The sequence below is a fragment of the Opisthocomus hoazin genome, chromosome 8 (assembly GCF_030867145.1).
Source record: "Opisthocomus hoazin isolate bOpiHoa1 chromosome 8, bOpiHoa1.hap1, whole genome shotgun sequence".
NCBI classification, from domain to species: Eukaryota; Metazoa; Chordata; class Aves; order Opisthocomiformes; family Opisthocomidae; genus Opisthocomus; species Opisthocomus hoazin.
In genome coordinates this window covers 32,520,043-32,539,858 of record NC_134421.1, presented here as the reverse complement: position 1 = coordinate 32,539,858, position 19,816 = coordinate 32,520,043, and the positions used below count along the sequence as shown (strand labels likewise).

The window sequence follows — 19,816 nt, the reverse complement described above, 5'->3', positions numbered from 1 at the left end:
CAGCAGGAGGAGGAGGAGGAGGAGGACGGGCCCGGCGCCGCTGTCCCCCCGGTGCCGCCGCTGCCGGGGCCGGGCGCGCATGGCTCGGGCGCTGCCGGGGCCGGGCGCGGAGCCCGACCCCGGCTCGGGGCGCGGGGGGAGCGGGGCTCCCTGCGGGCGGCGGCGGTAGCGGGGGGGCCGGGGCGGCAGAGCTCCCCCCCCCCCCCCCCCCTCCCGGCGCCATGTGCTGAAGTGCCCCGCGGCAGCCGCACAAGTTGCCTGCGCGGCGGCCGGACGGCGGGGAGCGCCCGGCGGCGGCGGCTCCTGCCCGACCGCGTCCCGTCCACCCGCTCCCCGGCGGGGCTGCCGGCAGCCAGGCTGATGCGCCTCGTCGGCAAGTGAGAGGCGGCGCGCCGGCGCGTCCCCCCCCCGCCCCGGGCCGAGGGCCCCCCCCGCCTCGGAGCCTCCCATGCCTTCGGGGCCACCTCGGGGGGCGGCGGCCCCGCGGGAGGCGAGGGCGGCGCTGCCGTAATGGCCCGGGAGGAGAAGCGGGAGAAGCGCCCGCCTGTCACCCCCATGATGATCGAGGACGAAGCCGCCCTGCGGAACGGCAGCCGGGGGCTGCCGCCGGGCCCCTGGGCCGAGGCGGCGGGGCCGAGACCCCGCACCACGGAGCGGCACATCGCCGTGCACAAGCGTCTGGTGCTGGGCTTCGCCGTCTCCATCCTGGCGCTGCTGGCGGTCACCATGATCGCCGTGCTGCTCAGCGTCCGCTTCGAGGAGTGCGGAGCCGCCGCCGACGGCCCGCCGCGGGCCGGCGGCAACGGGAGCGTCCCGGGGGCGGCCCGGCAGCCGCCTGGCGCGGGGCAGCCCCCCGGCCGTCCGGAGGAGGAGGAGGAGGCGCGGGGCGGGGAAGCGGCGGAGGAAAAGCAGCAGGAGGAGGAGGAGGAGTGGCAGCGGCGGCGGGAGCTGCCGCCCTGGGCCCGGCCGCGGCTGCCGCGGCACCTGCGGCCGCTGCACTACAACCTGATGCTGAGCGCCTTCATGGAGAACTTCACCTTCAGCGGGGAGGTGAACGTGCAGCTGGAGGTGCGCAACGCCAGCCGCTACATCGTGCTGCACGCCCACCGCATGCACATCGAGGCGGTCCGCGTCGCCGAGGACAAGCTGGCCGGCGGCGTGCGGGTGGACCGCTCCTTCCTCTACCCCCAGACCCAGGTCTTCGTCGTCGTCCTCAGCCGCAGCCTGGAGGTGCACAGAAGTTACAACCTCAAGATCATCTACAACGCCCTCATCGAGAACGAGCTTCTGGGCTTCTTCCGCAGCTCCTACGTCCTCCACGGCGAGAGAAGGTAGCGGAACGGGGGCGGGAGGGGCTCGGCGGGCGGCCCCCCTGCCCGCCCGCCTCGGCTCAACTCGGGCCGAAGTTGGCGGCCCCCGCCCCTCCGCGCCGAACTTCGGGCGGGGCGGCGCTAGGACCCGGCGGGTCGCGGCGCCGCCAGGCGGGTGAGGCCGCGGGGCCCGGCCGGCTGCCGCGGGCCGGGGGCTGTGAGGCGGAGCGGGGCGGGGCGCGGCGCGGCGAGGGGCGGCCCCCGTCCGGCCGATCGGAATACGCAGGGCGGGCCGCGGCCCCAGCCGCCGGCTGCCTCGCCGGGGGTCTCCGCCGCTGCCCGCCCGCCGCTGGGGAGGCGGAGCTGCGGAGGCTCTGGGCGGCCGCGATCCCCTTCCCCGCTCCGCCCCACCGGAGAGCGGCCGGAGGGGCGGTGGGAGGCGGCGGCCGAGGCTGCGGGGCTGCGTGGGGGCGGGCGGGGCCGCGGGCCGGGGCCGTGCGGGAGGCCGGGCCGGGGTTAGCCGGGGCCGCCGCCAGGCGAGCGGAGCGGGGAAGGCTGCGGGCCGTAGCCCGGCAGGTCGGGAGGTGCCCCGGGGCAGCCTGGGCACGGACGGCGGCAGCGAGGGAGGCACAGCGGCCGCTCCGACCCCGTCGGGGCAGCCCCGGGGCGGGGACTCGGGGTGTGCTTAGCGAGCGCTCCCTCCGGTCGGGCTGGCGAGTGTGCTGCTGTGACAGGGCCCGGCCGCCTCGCCGAGAGCAGCGGCGGGGGCTAGCGGACCTGCTCTGCTCGCTGGGTTTTATTTCGGTACTGGAGGAGGGAGGCGGCGGGACGCGCGGGACGCGGTTCGGCATAGCGCGGGCGCGTTCCCGCCGCCTGCCGCAGGTGCGCGCCCGGGGACCGGGCGAGCCCGGCCACTTTCCGCCGCCTTCGTGCACAGCAAGAGCCCGGCTTGGTCTGTGTTTACTCTAGCGACTTGGTAGCCCCTGGGTCCCTCGAGGTCCGTGTTACAGTGGGCAGGGTCACCAGGGAGGCTTAGAGAAAGAGGGAGGCTTTTTTTTTTTTTTTTTTAAAGTAGTTTTCTGACCACAGTCAGGCTTTGTAATAGAAAAGAAAGATGGGGTGGGCTTCTGGATAGTTCTGGCACGGCTTAGCGTTTTAAAAGTAGTTTGTTTTTAAGCTGTCCTGTATTGAAACATCCGTGCGGTGATCGGTTCTCTGTTCCCGAATCTTCACGGTTTTATACTGTGAAGAGTTTATAGTTGGAAAACTTGGGGGAATAAAAAAGTAAATCAGGCAGAAAAGGAGTGCTCACCAACTCAATGAAGTCAACAGCCCTTGTATTTAAACATATTTTTGTTAACTTTAATTACTGACAGTATTAAACAGCCCGATGTTAGAACCGCAAGCAGGATTGAAGTAAAGTTTGTGTGGTTTGTCATCGCAGTGGAATAAAGTGGAAATTTAGAAAAGCGTGGTTGTAGGAAAAGATGCGGATAAAATGCCCTTTATCCTGGGGAGTGAGTGACTGGGGTAATGGGGAGTTCTTGCAGATCTGTATGGAAATGGGCAAATCAGAAGACAAAATACTGCTGACAGCAGGGGGTATAATTCACTTTACAAACCTGAGAAATTATTGAAGTGGTTATTATTCTCGTGTATTTAGACTTTGTATAGGAATAATTGAACTGTCAAATAGGTATTGCAGTGACATTTCTCCAAAGTTACTGTATTACACTTCAATACCGATGCCCCAGTTGTGATTTAAAAAAAACAACAAAAGGCCTATTCACTTCTTGAATTATCAAGCTAGCTTAAGACATGGAGTGAAAGGCGAAGGTAAAATGTGCTTCGCAGTGCTCTTTGTATAACTTTTCAGATACAAGTTGCTTTGTTTTTAATACACTTGAATATAGTCATATTGGGAGAGATCCTTGCCGTATGTAAGGTAGCATTGTTCTACTGAAATCAGTGGTATTTTTTCTTTATACCAACTCACATATTTCTTTCAGTAAAATGTTTTAAAAACTGTAATCAGTGTGTGGTCATAGTTTCAGGTGTTTAACAGAATTGCTGTTTTTCCTTTTCAACTGTCACAGGCTTAACGACTCAATGTAGTATAAAGTAAATAATACACATTCTAAACCAGGGAACCTCTTTGCTCAGAGAGTGCTCTTGCAGTGTACCAATATGCAGTTTGATTTAATAACCCATTTTTAATGTAATACATATAACCATTTGTGGTCCTTAAACATGGATGGTTTCTACTATGATGGACAGACAGGCTTCTCTCATGTTCTGGGAGACCTTGGTGTTCCAGCAGGACTTTAGCTTTTTGACATCTTTATATTTGATTGAAATGCAGCAACGTCGTAGGAGCAGCGGTTGCTGTAAAAGGATCTAAACCACCATTTTTCACTTTTGGTGTTCATGAGGAGTGAATAACTCTGGCTAACTGTGAGGCTTCACAAACATGGTAATGCCTTCACTTTATTGTTTTGTTTTTGTTTTTTTTTAATAAAGTTAGTTCATTTTCTGTGGTTTTCACAGGTGAAAGTCATGAATCATCCTGAAATGTTGATAGCCGCATAAAAATATTTATCTTCTTACTGAAATCTTTGCTGCTTTAATTGAAATGTGAAATGCAAGTGATATGCTACAAATCTACTTTGTATTATGTGCCAGAATTTACTGGCAGTAATCATCAGACATTTAATACAAAGCTACTGCAGAGTGCTGTAAGAATATGCACACATAATTTAAATGAACATCAAACTTTGGCATAAAGGAGAAGGAAAAAAAACTTTCTTGCATCACGCAGACAAAACAAACAGACAGATTCTTCCCTCTTCTAACAACTAAGATGTCAAAATAGATAGGTTGTTGAAGAAACACATGTCTTTTTTAATAGATGAGGTGGAATTAAAACACCTGCAAATTACTGCCATGGGTACGCTGAGAAGACAGGCTGCAAGGCTGTCATTCCCAGAAGTACAACTTTTTACGGTGATATTTTGGGGAACTGGAGATAAAAACGTCAGTGCCCAGAGAGGTGTGTAGAGAGATGGATGAAATACTCAGCCTGCTCTTCATTTTTGGCATGCTGTAGCAGTTTTGCTTGTTTATTCCTCCTAACACAGAGAGAAACAGATAAACATAGACAATGTTGTTTTATTTTTTTTTTTAATGTGTAAGGGTTTAGTCTTTGGGAAGTAGTTTTTAACTATTGTTTTGTTTTATAGCACAACAAGCAAATCAATGTTTGATAGTAATGCACATGGTAGTTGATGTATTTTTAGTGTGAAACACTGACTGCCCAGTGTTTGTCCAGCTGTGTGTAAGTGGATCAATCGATCGATCGATCTATCTGTGAGAATATAGAAGATGCAGAGTTTATCAGGTTCTGTCAGTCTGGCCTAAAACATACCTAATATTAAAAGACTACTGATGGTATCTTTGAGAAGTGGGAGGGGAAAAAAAAAAGTTTCCTTATTTAGAGAGTGTCAGAATATATACAGTATTCCCCAAATATGCATTTACCTGTATGTCTGAGCTCATTAAAATTGTTAATTGCAGAGGAAAGTTTATCATTCTTGCTTTGTTAATACCAGGCCAGTATAGTTTTCCATGCTCAGTTGAAGATTCTGTTGATGTCTGTAGCTGTTTAGAGTGTGCCTAGAATACAGAATCAAGTCCACTTGAAATACTTTGCATATAATTCAAGTTGCTTTGCTTCATTTAATTTGCTGTCTTGGCTTTGTTGCACTAGTGCAAATCCACTGATAATATTGAATTTTGTTGGATTGACACTGGAATACCTGGCACCAACTTTTCCCCTTATATTTAACAACCTTATGCAGAATTATGATTTTAGTAATGCATGTTTCATGAGACAAGAAAAATGTGATATGATGAATTCCTTCAATAATTACTAGCCAAATGAGGGTTTTGATTTTAGACAAGTGACTGACTGTAACTGCTTCAGTGATGGAAAAAATTTTCAAGTTTTTACAAAATTAACCTTATTTGAAAGAGGTGATAATTTTACTGGAATCCATATATCTTATTCTGTCAGGCATGATGCACTACAGGAGGATGAAAGCGTAACATTTCAATAAGTTTATTTCTTCATTGGTTTTTATAAAATAATGCTCCAAAATGCATATAAAATCTAAGAAGTTTTAGAAAAAATTAATTAGATACTTTATTTTCCTTATGGGCTACCTATTTTTTTTCTCCCTTGGTGTTAGAGTATCATATTGCAGAATAATGCTTATAATTAATAATAGGTGCCACCCTTTTCATTATATCAGATCTATCCACACATCCTCTTCCCTCAGAGGAATAGCCTCTAAAATTCTGATAAATGTTTACTTGTTACCTAAAACTGCGTGGTTATTTCCACTGATGGAACCTTGGAAATTGAGACATGTATCAATAACACTCCAAAAGCCTACATATGTGCTACCTTTACAGCTATGTGGTTGGCTCAGTGTAATTTTCTCATCTTGCATGCCGCCAGAAAAAGTTCTTATCGAACCCCATAACTCAACCTTTAAAGTGTAGCTTCTGTTTCTGCAAAGAGAGCATTGCGCATGGGTTTTCTCCAAATATCTAAATGTAAGTCTCTACCCAGAAAGGTTCCTATTCTCTATCTGGATTAGAATCTCTTTAGTTCCAAAGAAAACAGTTACAGATTTTATTGCCTGCCCATTCTCTACAGTGACATAATAAATGTCTTTTCCTCACAGATCTTTTCATAATTTGACCCGTTAACTAAGAACATTGATTTGTTCACTGTAAAATACACCAGAAAAGAAAAGCACATGCATAAGAATGAACTACTCTCTGCTTCTTTAATAATTTGCTTGTATTTTCATTCTGCAAAGCTCATAGAATGGGCTTTTGGACCTGCACAGTCGCAGCAGTGCTGCGTGGTAGCGTGTCTCAGACCTGCACGCAACCAGTACAGAAGTAAGCAGCAGCGGAAAACATTGACCCTCTTGAGTGCACTGTGTGACCACAAGTTCTCATGCCCAAAGAAAGGCAAAGCGCGCTGTCGGTGCCTGGGGGCAGACGGAACTCTCTGAAGGCTGTTCAATCCTGGTTTGAACTGAGGGCTGTGCTTGTTTTACATTGTATAACCAATGTTGGATAACTTTTTTTCACGTATTGATAAACAAAACTGCTGCTAGAACCCGAAGTCTGATGCAAAACCACAGATTATTTATATGACATCAGTGTGGTGTCTGCAAGTTTGTAGCAAACTTGTAGACCATTACTTTGTATCAATTGTGTTGTGGTAGAGGGGGTAAGAAAGTGATAAAGCAGTGTTCAAACACAGTGTACAGTTTGCCCTCCCCCCCCCTCCCCCAAGTGCTGTGCACAGGTGGTAATCGGTTTGTTTGGGGTTTTTTTGCTTCTTTTCTAGGTTTCTTGGCGTTACGCAGTTTTCTCCTACTCATGCTCGAAAAGCTTTTCCTTGCTTTGACGAGCCCATCTACAAGGCCACTTTCAAAATCAGCATCAGGCATCAAGCAACTTACTTATCTTTGTCCAACATGCCGGTTGAAACTTCTGTATTTGAAGAAGATGGATGGGTTACAGATCACTTTTCACAGACCCCGCTCATGTCCACGTATTACCTAGCTTGGGCAGTGTGCAATTTTACGTACCGGGAAACTGTCACCAAGAGTGGAGTGGTGGTAAGTATTTCTAATGTTGTATCAAATACATGTTGTTATTTTGAAAACCCTCACTTTTTGTGAGGGATCATAACATCAAGTACTTGAGGTATTTTCTTGATTAGCATTCCTAAAATTTGCCAGTCTCTTCAATGATAGTGTGTATTTGGGACCTTTTCTGAAGGTTTGTATAACATTTTTTGTTTGTCTGATGCTTTTTGTAACTGGTTGGCTTAGTAGGTATGGTTGATGAAATTTTAAGCTTTTAAATAAGCCATTTCACTTCACTTTGATCTTCTTGGGAAGTTTTCTCTTGTTTTTCCTGTAGCCTTTTCACTGCTAGAGTTCATGGGACTATTTATAAAAAGAAAATGGTAATACTGGCAGGGTTTCCGGTCTCCTTCCATCGGCAGTGACCTGTGCCTTGGTGTGCTGTGTGCTAGCTCAGGAGGCTGCGAAAGCAATTCCTGTCTTGGTCGTCTTGCTCAGGAGCCTATCATCTTCCTGTGGAGGTCCAAGTTGATGGAAGCACTAACTTTCTGGAGCTGTTGCTTCCAAATATGGCACAGTTCCAGGAGTTAAGCCATGAAAAAAAAGAGAAAATCCTTTATTTTTGTCAGTTTTGTTTTTGTTTGCAAATACCAAGCTCGGAATGATACAACAAGCCAAAACATACATGAGAAATGCTGTCAGCTTAATAGAATATTTCGCAGCACTGTCATCTTGATTTTTCAGATGAACATGTGGGGAAACCCTGCCTTCTTAGCTACTGTGAATAACAAAACAGAGCTAGTTCTAGAAGCAGAGGCTAGGCAGCAGTTTAAGCTGTATGCCTGAGCAAAGAGGGTGTTTATACTTCTGCAAACACTCTGTCACTTTGTGCTGTAGCCTGGGGACGTGAGGAAGGACTGCAGGCCTCCCTGCCATGGCTGATCAGGCTAGGAAACGTCTCCAATAACTACTTTTAGCTAGCCTAAGCACTGAGCTGCTGTGGAGGGCGCTGATCCCACCTTCTCGGTATTCTTTGCCTTCCTTGTGCCAGCATTCAGTTCTGTACAGCCATATGATCTGGCTGAAACTGACCTGAAAAAATAAATGAAAATGTGGTATGTTTTCAACTAGATCAGTTCTTTGATCCAGCTTTTTGTGCGGCTGCCAGAGCCCTAGTATGGATTCAAGGCTGTGCTGATGGAAGGTGGACCCAGGACAGTTCTCTACATTGGCATCCCTCGTTTAGGTCATACTGAAATGATCAGGAAATAAGTTTTTTTTTTTTTGTCACTGGAACAGCTGGGTAGGGTGCCTGGGGGTTTTCACTCTTTTACAGCCCTTTTCGACCATGACCAGCAGACTATGACACTACCCTCTGACCCCATGAAAGGGAAGGAGGAAGCATGGCTAGGAGGTGGTTCTCTGAGATGCTTTAACCTATGAGTATCAGGACATGGAAACAGCTGAGGCCATGCTTGCAGTCATAGTGGTTACCTGTGATGGCTGAAAGCCTTTGGGTTTCATGGTTTTTTTCTGTTTTTGTTTTTGTTTGGGTTTGTGGAGTTATTTCTTTGTCAGTTCAGTGGGATGAGTTAATTTAGAAAAGGATCTCACAAGTGCCAAGGCAAAGAAGTAAGGAGGGAATACTGGATGCCTGGTTCTTAGTGTTGCTACCAACAGATTAATTATCTGTACAAGAGAGATTTCTCTTGGAACAAGGAACTAGTTGCCTCTGGCTGTTGTAATAGTCATAGAATCATAGAATGGTTTGGGTTGGAAGGGACCTTAAAGGTCATCCAGTTCCAAACCCCGTGCCATGGGCACAGAGACACCTTCCACTAGACCACAGAATCGCAGAATGGTAGGGGTAGGAAGGGACCTCTGTGGATCATCTGGTCCAACCCCCCTGGCAAAGCAGGGTCACCTACAGCAGGCTGCACAGGACCTTGTCCAGGTGGATTTTGAACATCTCCAGAGAAAGGAGAATCCAGAGTCTCTCTGGGCAATCTGTTCCAGTGCTCCATCACCCTCACCTCAGACCAGGTTGCTCAAAGCCCCATCCAGCCTGGCCTTGAACACTTCCAGGGAGGGAGCATCCACAACTTCTCTGGGCAACCTGTTCCAGTTCCTCACCACCCTCACGGTAAAGAATTTCTTCCTAATATCTAATATAAATCTACCCTCTTTCAGTTCAAAACTGTTACCCCCCATTCTATCACTTCACTCCCTGGTAAAGAGGAGTGTTCACTGGCCTAGTAGAATAGGGTAAGATATCAGGCCATTTCTTACTCCCTATCAACCAGCATGGAAACAGACTTCTATCCAGGTAGGAGCTGATGATTTTCAGTGTAATGTACTCCACCTGCCGAAGGATTTAGCCTTAAGCTAAGAATGGCCTGGTGTTTTTCAGTTTTAGAAAACACTGGTTACTTGAGGTTCTCCTTTAATGAGGTGGAGGTTTTTGTTGTATACTTTAGTAGGTAGGTCTCAGGTTCCTTGTGCTCTAATACAGTGTAATGCTTCAAGTTTGACCTACATGCTACTACCCTGTTGTCTCACTTTGAAATGCCCTAGACTCATCTGAGAAAAAGCTGCAAGCAGTTCAGCTTCCAAAGTCAGTGTAAGCGAATACATGAAACATGGGGGATGGACCTCAGGACCATCAGTTTAAAAGATCCAACTTAATTCCTCTTTAACTCATTTTCCCATAGTGTTACTCAGAGCTCATGTCCTGCAGACTTCTGCTGCTTGAGTATGTTTGATACCCTGGAGCCAGTGGCCCACTCATTTCTTATAGACAATAACTGATAATCTCCTGCTGTTCTTGTCTTTGGCAAAACTGTTCTCAAGACTAAATATAAATATAAAAAATAAAATAAATATATGTAAATACATAATAAAAGTAAGTTTTCTTCTAAAAATGAATGAATGTTCAGGAAAATTAACCAGACCTCTGTATTGAAGCATCTTGATAGGCCATTTCTTGCATTGGGGAATTTTTCTTCAATTAATGCAGTGTGTATTGTATTTATTTTGTAGACATATAGTAGGCACTTTAAAGACTTCAGCTTGCTTATGCTTTTGTTTTGGCACTTTCGTGACCCTGGTTTTGGTTCACAAAACATTTTGGAGGAGGGGGCTGTCCTTTCAAATATTGACAGCATAATAATGATTAAAATCTTACCTCACTCCCCACTGTCCAGTCTTACTAAAGTGCTATGGTCAAGGGTAGATAAACTCCCCGAGGAACAGAAGAAACAGTGAGATTAAAAGCAGCTTTGTTCCTTAAAAACGGTTAAATGTTAGATTTTCATTTTTTCCTCAAAGAACGACATTGACCTCAAAATTAATTTTAACCTAACCATGATATTCAAATACAAATCAAGTTATAAAAAGAAACTGACTTTTGGAAAGCTTAGGTACCCAATCAAAATAGTAATTTTGATACATCCTATGTAATTCTTGCAGATACGAGGATGTTCTATATTTCAGACACTAAAATTGATTTGGAAAGGGGAATTAAGAGAAGCACTGTTTGTCTAGGAGCACAGGATGTGAATTACTAGCATAACTCTTTAGTCCATATGGGTCTGATTAGAATCCCTTCCAGAGCAGATAATTTAAAAGCAGAGCTGACTTTTTATATGCGTTACAGATATGTCTAATATGTTGTTCAGATTCATCGGGGATTACAGGAAATTGCTGCAACTGCTTTTGCCTTTGGGCAGGGGCTTGATTCCTGTGGAAAAGACTGCGGTGCAGTCATCTGTGCTGCTGTGAACTAGGGAGCAGTGTAGCGCTACCAGGGTGCTGCCTGAGGTAATGCTGTATCGAGAGAGGAGGGATGCTCTTACGAGCAGGCTTAGCTGATCTTTGAATAGCTTTAGCAGTTGTGCCAGCTGTAGTTGGTGAAAATCATGTCATCTTTGCACAGTACAGTAATCCAGAGAACTCCACTTACCTTCACATTCTTGCTTGCTTCTACTCACACGTTGTGTTTCTGAATCATACCTCTTATGTTCTTTGTCAGTAGTTCTTAAAAGCAAAATATTGCTGGCTGGATTGTAATGTCTGTCACGTCATCTCTGTGTCTCTTTTCTTCCTTGTTGTCTTTATCTGTGCTTTTCATCCACTAGGCCTTTTCCTGCTATTGTTACTTTATTTTTCCCTGTCTGGATTTATTTTTACTGTACTTCATGTTTAGCTGTACTTTTATTCTCCAAACCTTCTGTTTCTCATTCCTTTGTCAGGTGGACGTGGAAACTTGCTATGTCCTGCATGTCTTCTCACTGTCTCAGAAGTTATTTTAATTCCTTTTTTTCCTACTAATACTTTCTCTTTTTTGGTTAGTGGAAGGAGTGAGCACTCGGGGACAAAGCACAGTATATCAATGGAGATGAATGCATTGCTGGAAAGAGATGTTTAAGGGAGATTAATCTTCTACCATTCTTCTCTTTTGCTGTGGATGGGATGTGGAGATAGGTATGGAAATAAAGTGCCAGCTGACTGGCAGCTTTAAAGTGTTTGGCTCTTGTCAAGGGGACTATTCGCTAAAAAGAAAAAATGAAAGTGTGTGGAACGGAGTGGAGTCGGGAGGAATTGTGGGCGCAGGGGTTAGAAGGACGAGCGCAGGCAGCAGCAGAGCAGATGGGAGAGAGTGGCGGTGAAAGGAAGTGGCTATCTGACTGGGTGGTGGTGAGTGGGAGGAGGAATGCTGGTGGAAGGCAGCGCTCGAAGAAGGATTTGGTGTGGTTTCACTTTTGCTACTCCCACTCCTATTCCAAAATGGTTGCAGTGATAGTTGCAGGACTGGCAGTGCGTGGGCCTGACCACAGCTTGGTCAGCTGCTCAGGGTAGGTCCTCCACTGGCTGGCTGAATCCATGCGCGTTACGTTTTGAAGAGACCTCTACAGCTGGATATGTCTTGGTTTCAGTTATATTAAATGTTACTGTAGAGTCATCAGTGCTGAGTAATTTGTCATGATACAGAGAAAGACCTTGAGGCTAAGAAAGATTTTATGAGAAGAGTTGTACCACAGTAAGGCCAACCTTTATTGCGTTACGGTTGTTTTGTTATTACCTTATCTAAGATGTAATTAGAGATCGCAAGCTCCTGGTTAGTAAGGATCTTTAATCAATACTTTACAGTACAGTTAGGTCTTATCCCTGCCAATGAGGAGGAGCAGTAATAATCTAGCTAAAGAAAATAAGGTAATTACTGTTTCCGTAGTGTCCTCTGGCTTGTAGAGAGCCTGCATAAATGTCCCAGCACTGAATTCCCTTAGGCATGTGTTTGAAGTGCTCACTTAGTTTGACTTGGCACCACACAAAAAGGTAGAGTGGTCTCAAAAATAGGATCTGTGCAGTAATAGTTGCTGGATTCTGCACCAGTGAAAAATCATTTTTGCCCAGGGAAGGCTAGTGAACAGAGTCACATGAGCAGGCTTAGGTCAGAATCAGTGCATGTCCAACAGCTCATGTTCATTTAGCTCCAGCACCATGGGACCATGGTTTTATACTTGTCCTTAAGACAAGATGACTGGAGGTGGTGTAGTGCTGCTAGCAGTCCTTGAGATGCTGGAGAGCTGGGCTAAGCATTCCCTCATCTGCAGTGCGGTGATCAGTCTGAGGACACTGAAGACCTGACTTTCATTAATAGTAAAAAAAAAAAACCCAAATCAGGTTGAACAACTATTCAGAATAACTTTTTTTTTGCTGGTGGGTTCTGTCATTTGTTAGTTGCTAGAAAAAACCAAAACCATCAGTTCTCTCTAAAATAACTCTGCACTTACTGTGCAGTTCAGCCTGTAGCTTTTAGGAAATTATTCTGTATCTGAAAAATGTATTAATATTTTTATATAATAGCAGTAATGACCTCAAGACCAGGCACTTTCTGTCAGTTAATGACTGCCTGGGTTAAAGGCCTGAGGCTTTGCCTTAGGCCCTCTCTTCAGCTGCTGGTTATTAACTGCCAGCAAAGTCTCTCCATCAGTTATTATTTATTAATCAGTATTGAAGCAATTATACACCAGATAATTCTTTGTGCGTGAGCAAATTGGTTACAGCAGAATGATTTAGCTATCAAAAGTAGAATTAGTCCTCAATTAAAATTAAGTTTTCTCAACCCTGGAGGTGAACTAAATTCAGGAAGGTCTACTTTCTAAGCCCACTTCTACCTGAAAAGTAACGTTTGTTAGCCCATCACTTACCACTGGGAGGCCGTGCGTGTGTCTGATAAACAGATAGCAGCTAATGCAGGAAGCACCAGGCGTATTTCTGAAGCCTAGAGTGATGCAGACTTGTAACGTTTAATCTTTATGTGTCCTGGAATGCTGCTCTGATAGTGATATGGTGATACTCACTCATTTTTGGTCTTCATTACAGAAGTTCCACTCTTGCCTTCCCCAAAATAGCTTTCATCAAACAGTTAAAAATAAAATACATGTTACAAAGAGTGTGGTGGCAGGTATGCAGTTATACTGAGCTAGAAAAGCACACACACATATGTGCGTATGAATATGGATAGGTGTGTTTGTGCTTTCTTTTGCTTGTATGAAATTTTCTTTGTAGCAACAACAGAAAGGCTGGTTCTACGAGTACCTTTTATCCAGTTCAGTGCTTACTAGTGTGGATTATTTTAGTTAAGTGGGAAACTGTGATGTAATACATTAGTAATCCAAAGAAATCGTAGCTTTATCAGATTCACTGCATCAATATTTGTTTACCCATTCTGTTTCAGGTTTGTATATTAAAAATGACTTCTAGTTTATTAATTTTTAAATACTATAGCTACAAAATACGCTACAAACAAACAAAAACCTATGTGATCAGCATCCATGCTAAACTGAATGTGCCATGGAATCTGTTAAAAGCATAAATTGCAAAATTGCAATCCACTGTTATTGATTTCTGGTTGAATTTGCAAGTCGAATGCACTAGGAAAACACTGTACATGTATTGTGCTTACTTCTTTAAAAAATGCTCGGCATCAGCACTTGTAGTACATACACTACTTAAATGTGGTGTTTGTTTCATTAATATAAACTCCCAGCTGCACTGTGCAAATAATATTATTGAGTTGAAAGACTTGAGTTTGGGAACATTATTTTGTTTTGGTTTTGGCTTGGAAGATCAGCTGTAAGTATCTGATGGTAGTGGTGTACTTAACTTTGTATGTAGTAGGAGGACGACTGTTGAAAAGCACGATTCAGTTTCTTAATTTGTGGCTAATTTGTAGGTTTATGGCTTGCCTGCAATAACAGGGAGCAGAGAGAGAGGCAGCAGATGTGATTCCTGGCCTGATGGCTGTCAGAACAGCATCCTGATTGCAATTCTGTACCTTTGAGAGTATTCATTCGTCTGGCTAGTGAAAAGAAAGAAACGTCTGAGACTCTTAGTACCTTCCACTCCTTCCTTGCTCAGAGGAGAGTAGTGTGAAGTCCTTGCTGTTCCTCCTGTCTCCCACATTACAAGCAGGGGAAAGAGGGAGATGGAAGAGGAAAGACTTTGTTTCCTTTTCCTTTCATGTACTAACGAGCATATGCTTAGTAGTACATACTGTGACAATATAACTCATAGTGAAGGCTGAACACTTGAGCTGTGCTCTGCTTTCTGTACTACGTTCTTTCATGTGTCCTTATGCCTCTTACGTTATGCTGTCATATTTGACTTCATTAACTTATTCATTAAGGTCTCTGTCCTTGGCATCAGCATGAGTTCTGCTTTCTGACATCCAAGGAAGTAGCAAAAGTCTATTAACATGTTTCCATAAGAGTCATATTCTTGCTATAAAAGTGAAAATGAAGTGCCAAATAATCTGTAGGAGGTATCTCACCCCAGGACAACATAAAGGTGAACACGTTCCTGCACCAGCCTGAACATCTGTCAGTCAAACCGGTGTTATCCTGTATGCCTACCATAGTAACTGCTCTCTGTGCAGTGAAAATGGATTACTGAGGCAAGTGGCTTAGTTGACATCTAGTTGAGTGACAGCTACAGTATTCGTAAGGGAGAAGAGTGATGTGTGCTTTTATTTATTTATAGACCAGTCTCTCCTCCAGGGTTTAGGTAAGTTTTAATCATATTTTTCATACAGAAACAAGAAATTTAGCCTATTTGTTCCCAGTTTTTATGGCCAGTGATGGGAAAGTAATTCATTTCAGAGATTTGTAACTGTTTCCAGTTCAACCCCTCCTTTTCTGAGAGTCAAATGTCTATAACATTCACCTTTTAGGCTTGCCTTTACCTCAGTTTTTTGTGTTGGAAAACCTGTACAGATGCCATCTTAGTTTTGCCTTTTGTCCCAGTGTGTTTTTGCTGCCTGGAGCAGTGGAAAGGCTGTATGGTTTGTGATGTTACCCCCATTTGTACTAGTAGAGGCCCTAGTCTGTTTGTTTGATTTTTCTATGAAGATGTCTGTAGGGTTAACAAGACTCATTCATTCTACTAGTAGGGTGCTTTCACACTTCAGGTACCTCTTCTGAAGATTTTTTTTTTTTTAATCAGATGCCAGAATGGCACAGCTTCGTAGTGTAAATGGGCTTTTCCAGGGTCCAGTCTGGCACAGACTGACTTCACATATCCTTGTCTGCTACTCTCCAAGGGTGTTGTTTGCACAGGGCAAATCCTGCAGCTGTGGGAACAGCCAGGATGACTCTCGAAAGTCTTGTAGACGGTGGTTTCGTTCTCAAATTTATCCCATCTTCTAGCAGCTGCTGGGGCTGCCCAACTGCTGGAGCCCTGCATGTGGCCCTGGCACCGCTCTCATGCGTTGGGGTGGGGATGGGTGGCAGAGAACCAGCCACATTGGCCTGCTTCCACTGAATGGTACCCCTAGGAGATCCTCTGCTGCTCCTGTCTGGCAGCTTTCTGGCTGCTGTGTGCTGTTGAGACATCGCACGAGCAGCCAGAGATGAGAACTGAGCCTGTTATCTTCTTATTTGGAACAGCATAATTTGAAAGCAGATTATGTTTCTCTTTGAAGGGTAAATGACCTAAAGTGTATTAAAAAAAGTTATCCCACAATGGATTATCCTGAAAAATATTTAGCACTGCGTTTAGTTTCACAGCGTGCAGTGGAGCTGTTTGGCAGCGTGGAAGAGAACGAGAAGACTAATAATTTATTTATTTGAAATTAATACAGTGGGGGAGGGGATAAGAAGCAAAAGGTGGTTATTAGCATTCACTGGGGGTGCCTCTGGGGGTACCCATGCTTTCTTCACTCTCACACCCCTTTCCCAAGAGCAGGGGATGATTTGTCAGTCACAGCAGCTTGAAACCTCAAGAGTTTGTATCCTTGGGATGGCAAGTGGTACCTTAGTTAATAAAGATAAAAGAAGAAGGGAATAAAAAGTGGAGGAGATAAAAGAAGAAGGGAATAAAAAGTGGAGGAGGAAAGAGGGAAGTGGATTCCTATGGATTAATTTCAAAGAAAAAAGTATGCCTACTGAATCATTCACATACCACATACGTGTTTCTTGAAGTTCTCCAGTCCTCTGGCTAATTAAATCACAGTCCGTGGTTGAACAACAGTACATCATGCTGTGTTTCATTTTGCTGAAAATTGTTCCTATATGTTTAAAATTTTATGATGTTGTTTTGAGGTAGGTTCATTGGTACCCTTTAAATACCCTGGGGAAAAAAGGGAGATTGATTTATACCTAGTGAGAAAGTTTGATAGTTTTGTGTCTGACCTGAGTAATTCAGACAGAAGCCCAGATCTGTATGCAGGAATGTCAATGAGACGTAAGGTGTACTGCTTCATTTAAAGGCATACATATGAATGCATATGCATTCATGAAATAAATACTTATTTCTTTGGCTACCTCTGTTTCAGAGAAGACATAAGCTTCCCCCCCCACTAAAGGAATAATTCTCCTCATCTTAATGAAGTTCTCCTAACTGGATTTAGGTGATGAAGAGGGAGTGATGCCCCAGCTTAGTTTTCTTCTCTTCATTTTTATTCCTTAGCAACTCCATATGTTTAAAATGTGTTAAATATGCAGTTCTAGAGTAAGAGAACAGAATGATCACAGGTAATATCTGACATATTTCAGTCCACAGTACTTTTACTGCACCATCTTTCTGTGATAAGCACCAACAAAGGTAGTAGTACCATTCTGCCCTTATTTGGAAGCCTTCTATCATCCCATGCTCAAGCTATGTTCATGAAAATATTTGTCCATCTACTTGCACAGAGGGTATGCATCTGTGATGCATATAATGTGTAAGTTTGCCTTTGTGCTTGAATTTAAAAATTCTTACTATTCTAGTTCCAGTTGGGAAAGGAATGTATATTATTTCTTCTCTATTCCATTTGTTTCTTTTGAAGGAATATGTAGCGGGGGTTTCTTCTGGAACCTGAGTACTTCCTCAGTCTAAGGTTTAGTTAGGAATCTCTACGGGGCTGTGATTCTTAGTATGCTTTATTGTGATCTGCTGTTTTACCCACAAAATGTGGAGTGGTGTTTCATTTTTGTGGTTGGTTTAAAAAAAAACCCACAAGGTTATACTTTACTTTCCTTGAAGCTGTTTAATGTTTATTCTTGAGCCAGTCCCATTTGGTCTGAACTGAATATTTACGCAGTTAATATGAGTAGTTCTAAAATTACATTGCAGTCACCCATTGATCCTGACGATCGCTTTTTAAAAAGTTTTAGTATGCAGAGGATTAAGAAGTAGAGTAGACTCTATTAAGTTTTCTACTTAAAAATACTACATCTGTTGTGGACAGGGATAGCAATGAGTAGATTAAAGTTAATAGGCCCCAAGATAGCAGAAAGATGAATTCACTGGGAGTATGATATCCTGGTGTAGAAAAAGGAAGTCTGAAACTTTTCTTTGTGTTTCTGTGTCGCTTGGCTTGTGGTGATCCACAGAGGACCAGTCATTCAGAGTTGCTGTGGGAAGTATTGTATGATTTGTCTGCCAAGTCGAGTTACATTAGCTTCTGGCCGCAGGAAACACGTGAGGCATATAGAGGAGATATGGTGGTAGCTTAGAGTTAAGAACCTAGTGCAAACCTTTTCAAAGCAGTGATGTGGAAAGCGTGAAGAGGCTTGGGAAAGAGAAAGGGGAAGAAGGCGGCCACCTCTTAGAAAGCTTGGGACTCCTTGCTGTGAAACAACTTTAAAATGCTTAACTAGTTTATAGGCGAGAGCTGCTTGAGCAGCAGAAAAAGTTCAGCAAAAGCATAATTTAGGTATGGAAATGAAGATTTGTAATTTACATGGTTACAATAAGGCATATTATAACATTTGTCTTTACTACAAAATACTTTGATGAATCACACATGACTAGGAGTGATTATACTACCACGAAGTATTGTGAGGGTAAAAAGGATCAGTGAATCATAGTGCAGCTGGTAGTGTAGAGTTGCGTGGTTTCATAGTTCCGTTATTGAGGGGATGGTGGCTAAGAAGAAATATCCTGAGTACTGTTTTGTGCTTACATATGTGCTTTAGCAGCATTTAAAGTATTTAAATACATTTAATTACATAGTCTGCTCGCTAATTGAACTCACCAGTATGATGATACCTTGCAGTACCTCCATGAGGAAGTCCGGCAAAGAACAAAACTGATTTCCCTGCAGAATCTGTCTGCTCTGAAAGACGTTTCCTCTCAAATGCAGAGGAGATATACTGATGCTGGGGTGTTTTCATGAAGTTGAACTACTATAAGAGTTATGATAAACATTACAAGTTGAAGTGCTTTTCTGTATTTATTGAGCTCTGTCATCTGAATTTTTAAAAGCTCCTCACTACCTACTACCCTTAACCACAGATTTTCATATCCTTTTCTTTCTTCTCCAGTGGCTGTGTCGTGGCATCTAGTCACTTCAGACTCATTGTCTTTCAGGCCCAAGGACTTCTGTGTTTTTCTTTCAGCAGACTGAGCTCAAATAATGTTGCTGAACCGCAGGCTGCAGTTCAGCGTTGTATGTACCGCAGTGTAGCTGAGAGCTGCTACTGAACCGAGTTGTTCCCTCCCCCCACCCTCGCCTGCATGTATGCTATATCATTTCTGTCGGATCTAGTGATTTGTGGCTAAACAGTGAACCTGTTCATTGCAATAATCCAAAGAGAAACTAAAGAAAAAAATTTAATAACCTTTTGACGGAACAATCTCACCCAACGTGTGGGTAGTCTGCGGACTTGGGAGGAGGAGAAAATGCATGATTGTCCTTTTTAGTGATATGCCATCATAACTGTGGAGTAAGAACAATATAAAATTGGCTATGAAAGTATTTTGCCACTCTCACTGATGGAGGTGTCACTCTCACATCCAAGCTGCTCTCATTATTACTCAGGTGAAGAAGTTAGTGCCAAGTGCTCGGTATGTGTGAATTACGAGTGAGACCCTTCAGAGGGGCGAGATTTTTTTACCATTCCTCTATCTGTAACTCACCTTCCTGATTATTAAGAACCCATTATGAGTTATTTCCTGGAGTCTAGCTGTGTTGGTCACTATAGTTGGAGAAAAAAACCCCTGTATTATCCACTAGGAAGAGGCACTGTACAAGGGCCCCACAGCAGGAGCTGGCCTTGAAGTCATGTATTAGATTACACTGAAATGTTTTTTTTCAGTCTTTTCAAAAAAACATTGGAAGAGCAGCCATAGAGGAAATTATTTTACTGTGTCCTATATGGAGACCAGTTTAGAGATGATGACCAGTGGAGTATTACTCCTAGATTCCAGCTATCAGTGACCCTGACCTGGAATTATACATGGGCCACTGGTTTAATAGCCGCTAAAGGACCTGCTCTCTGTGAATGTACATTATCCGTGTTGGAAGCTGTTGCACTTTGCTCTCTGTGACAATTGGTGGCAACAAGA

General features: G+C 44.4%; 1 protein-coding gene across 1 annotated transcript in view; it reads left to right on the top strand.

Moving 5' to 3' along the window:
• The first annotated feature begins 419 nt into the window (after positions 1-419).
• Positions 420-19,816, top strand: part of TRHDE (thyrotropin releasing hormone degrading enzyme) — a 234,995-nt gene continuing 215,598 nt past the window's right edge. Inside the window, exons 1-2 of the mRNA XM_009931561.2 lie at positions 420-1,331; positions 6,739-7,012. Coding sequence (XP_009929863.2) covers positions 511-1,331; positions 6,739-7,012 — 1,095 coding nt within the window. The 5' untranslated portion in view covers positions 420-510. The remainder of the gene's footprint in view (positions 1,332-6,738; positions 7,013-19,816) is intronic.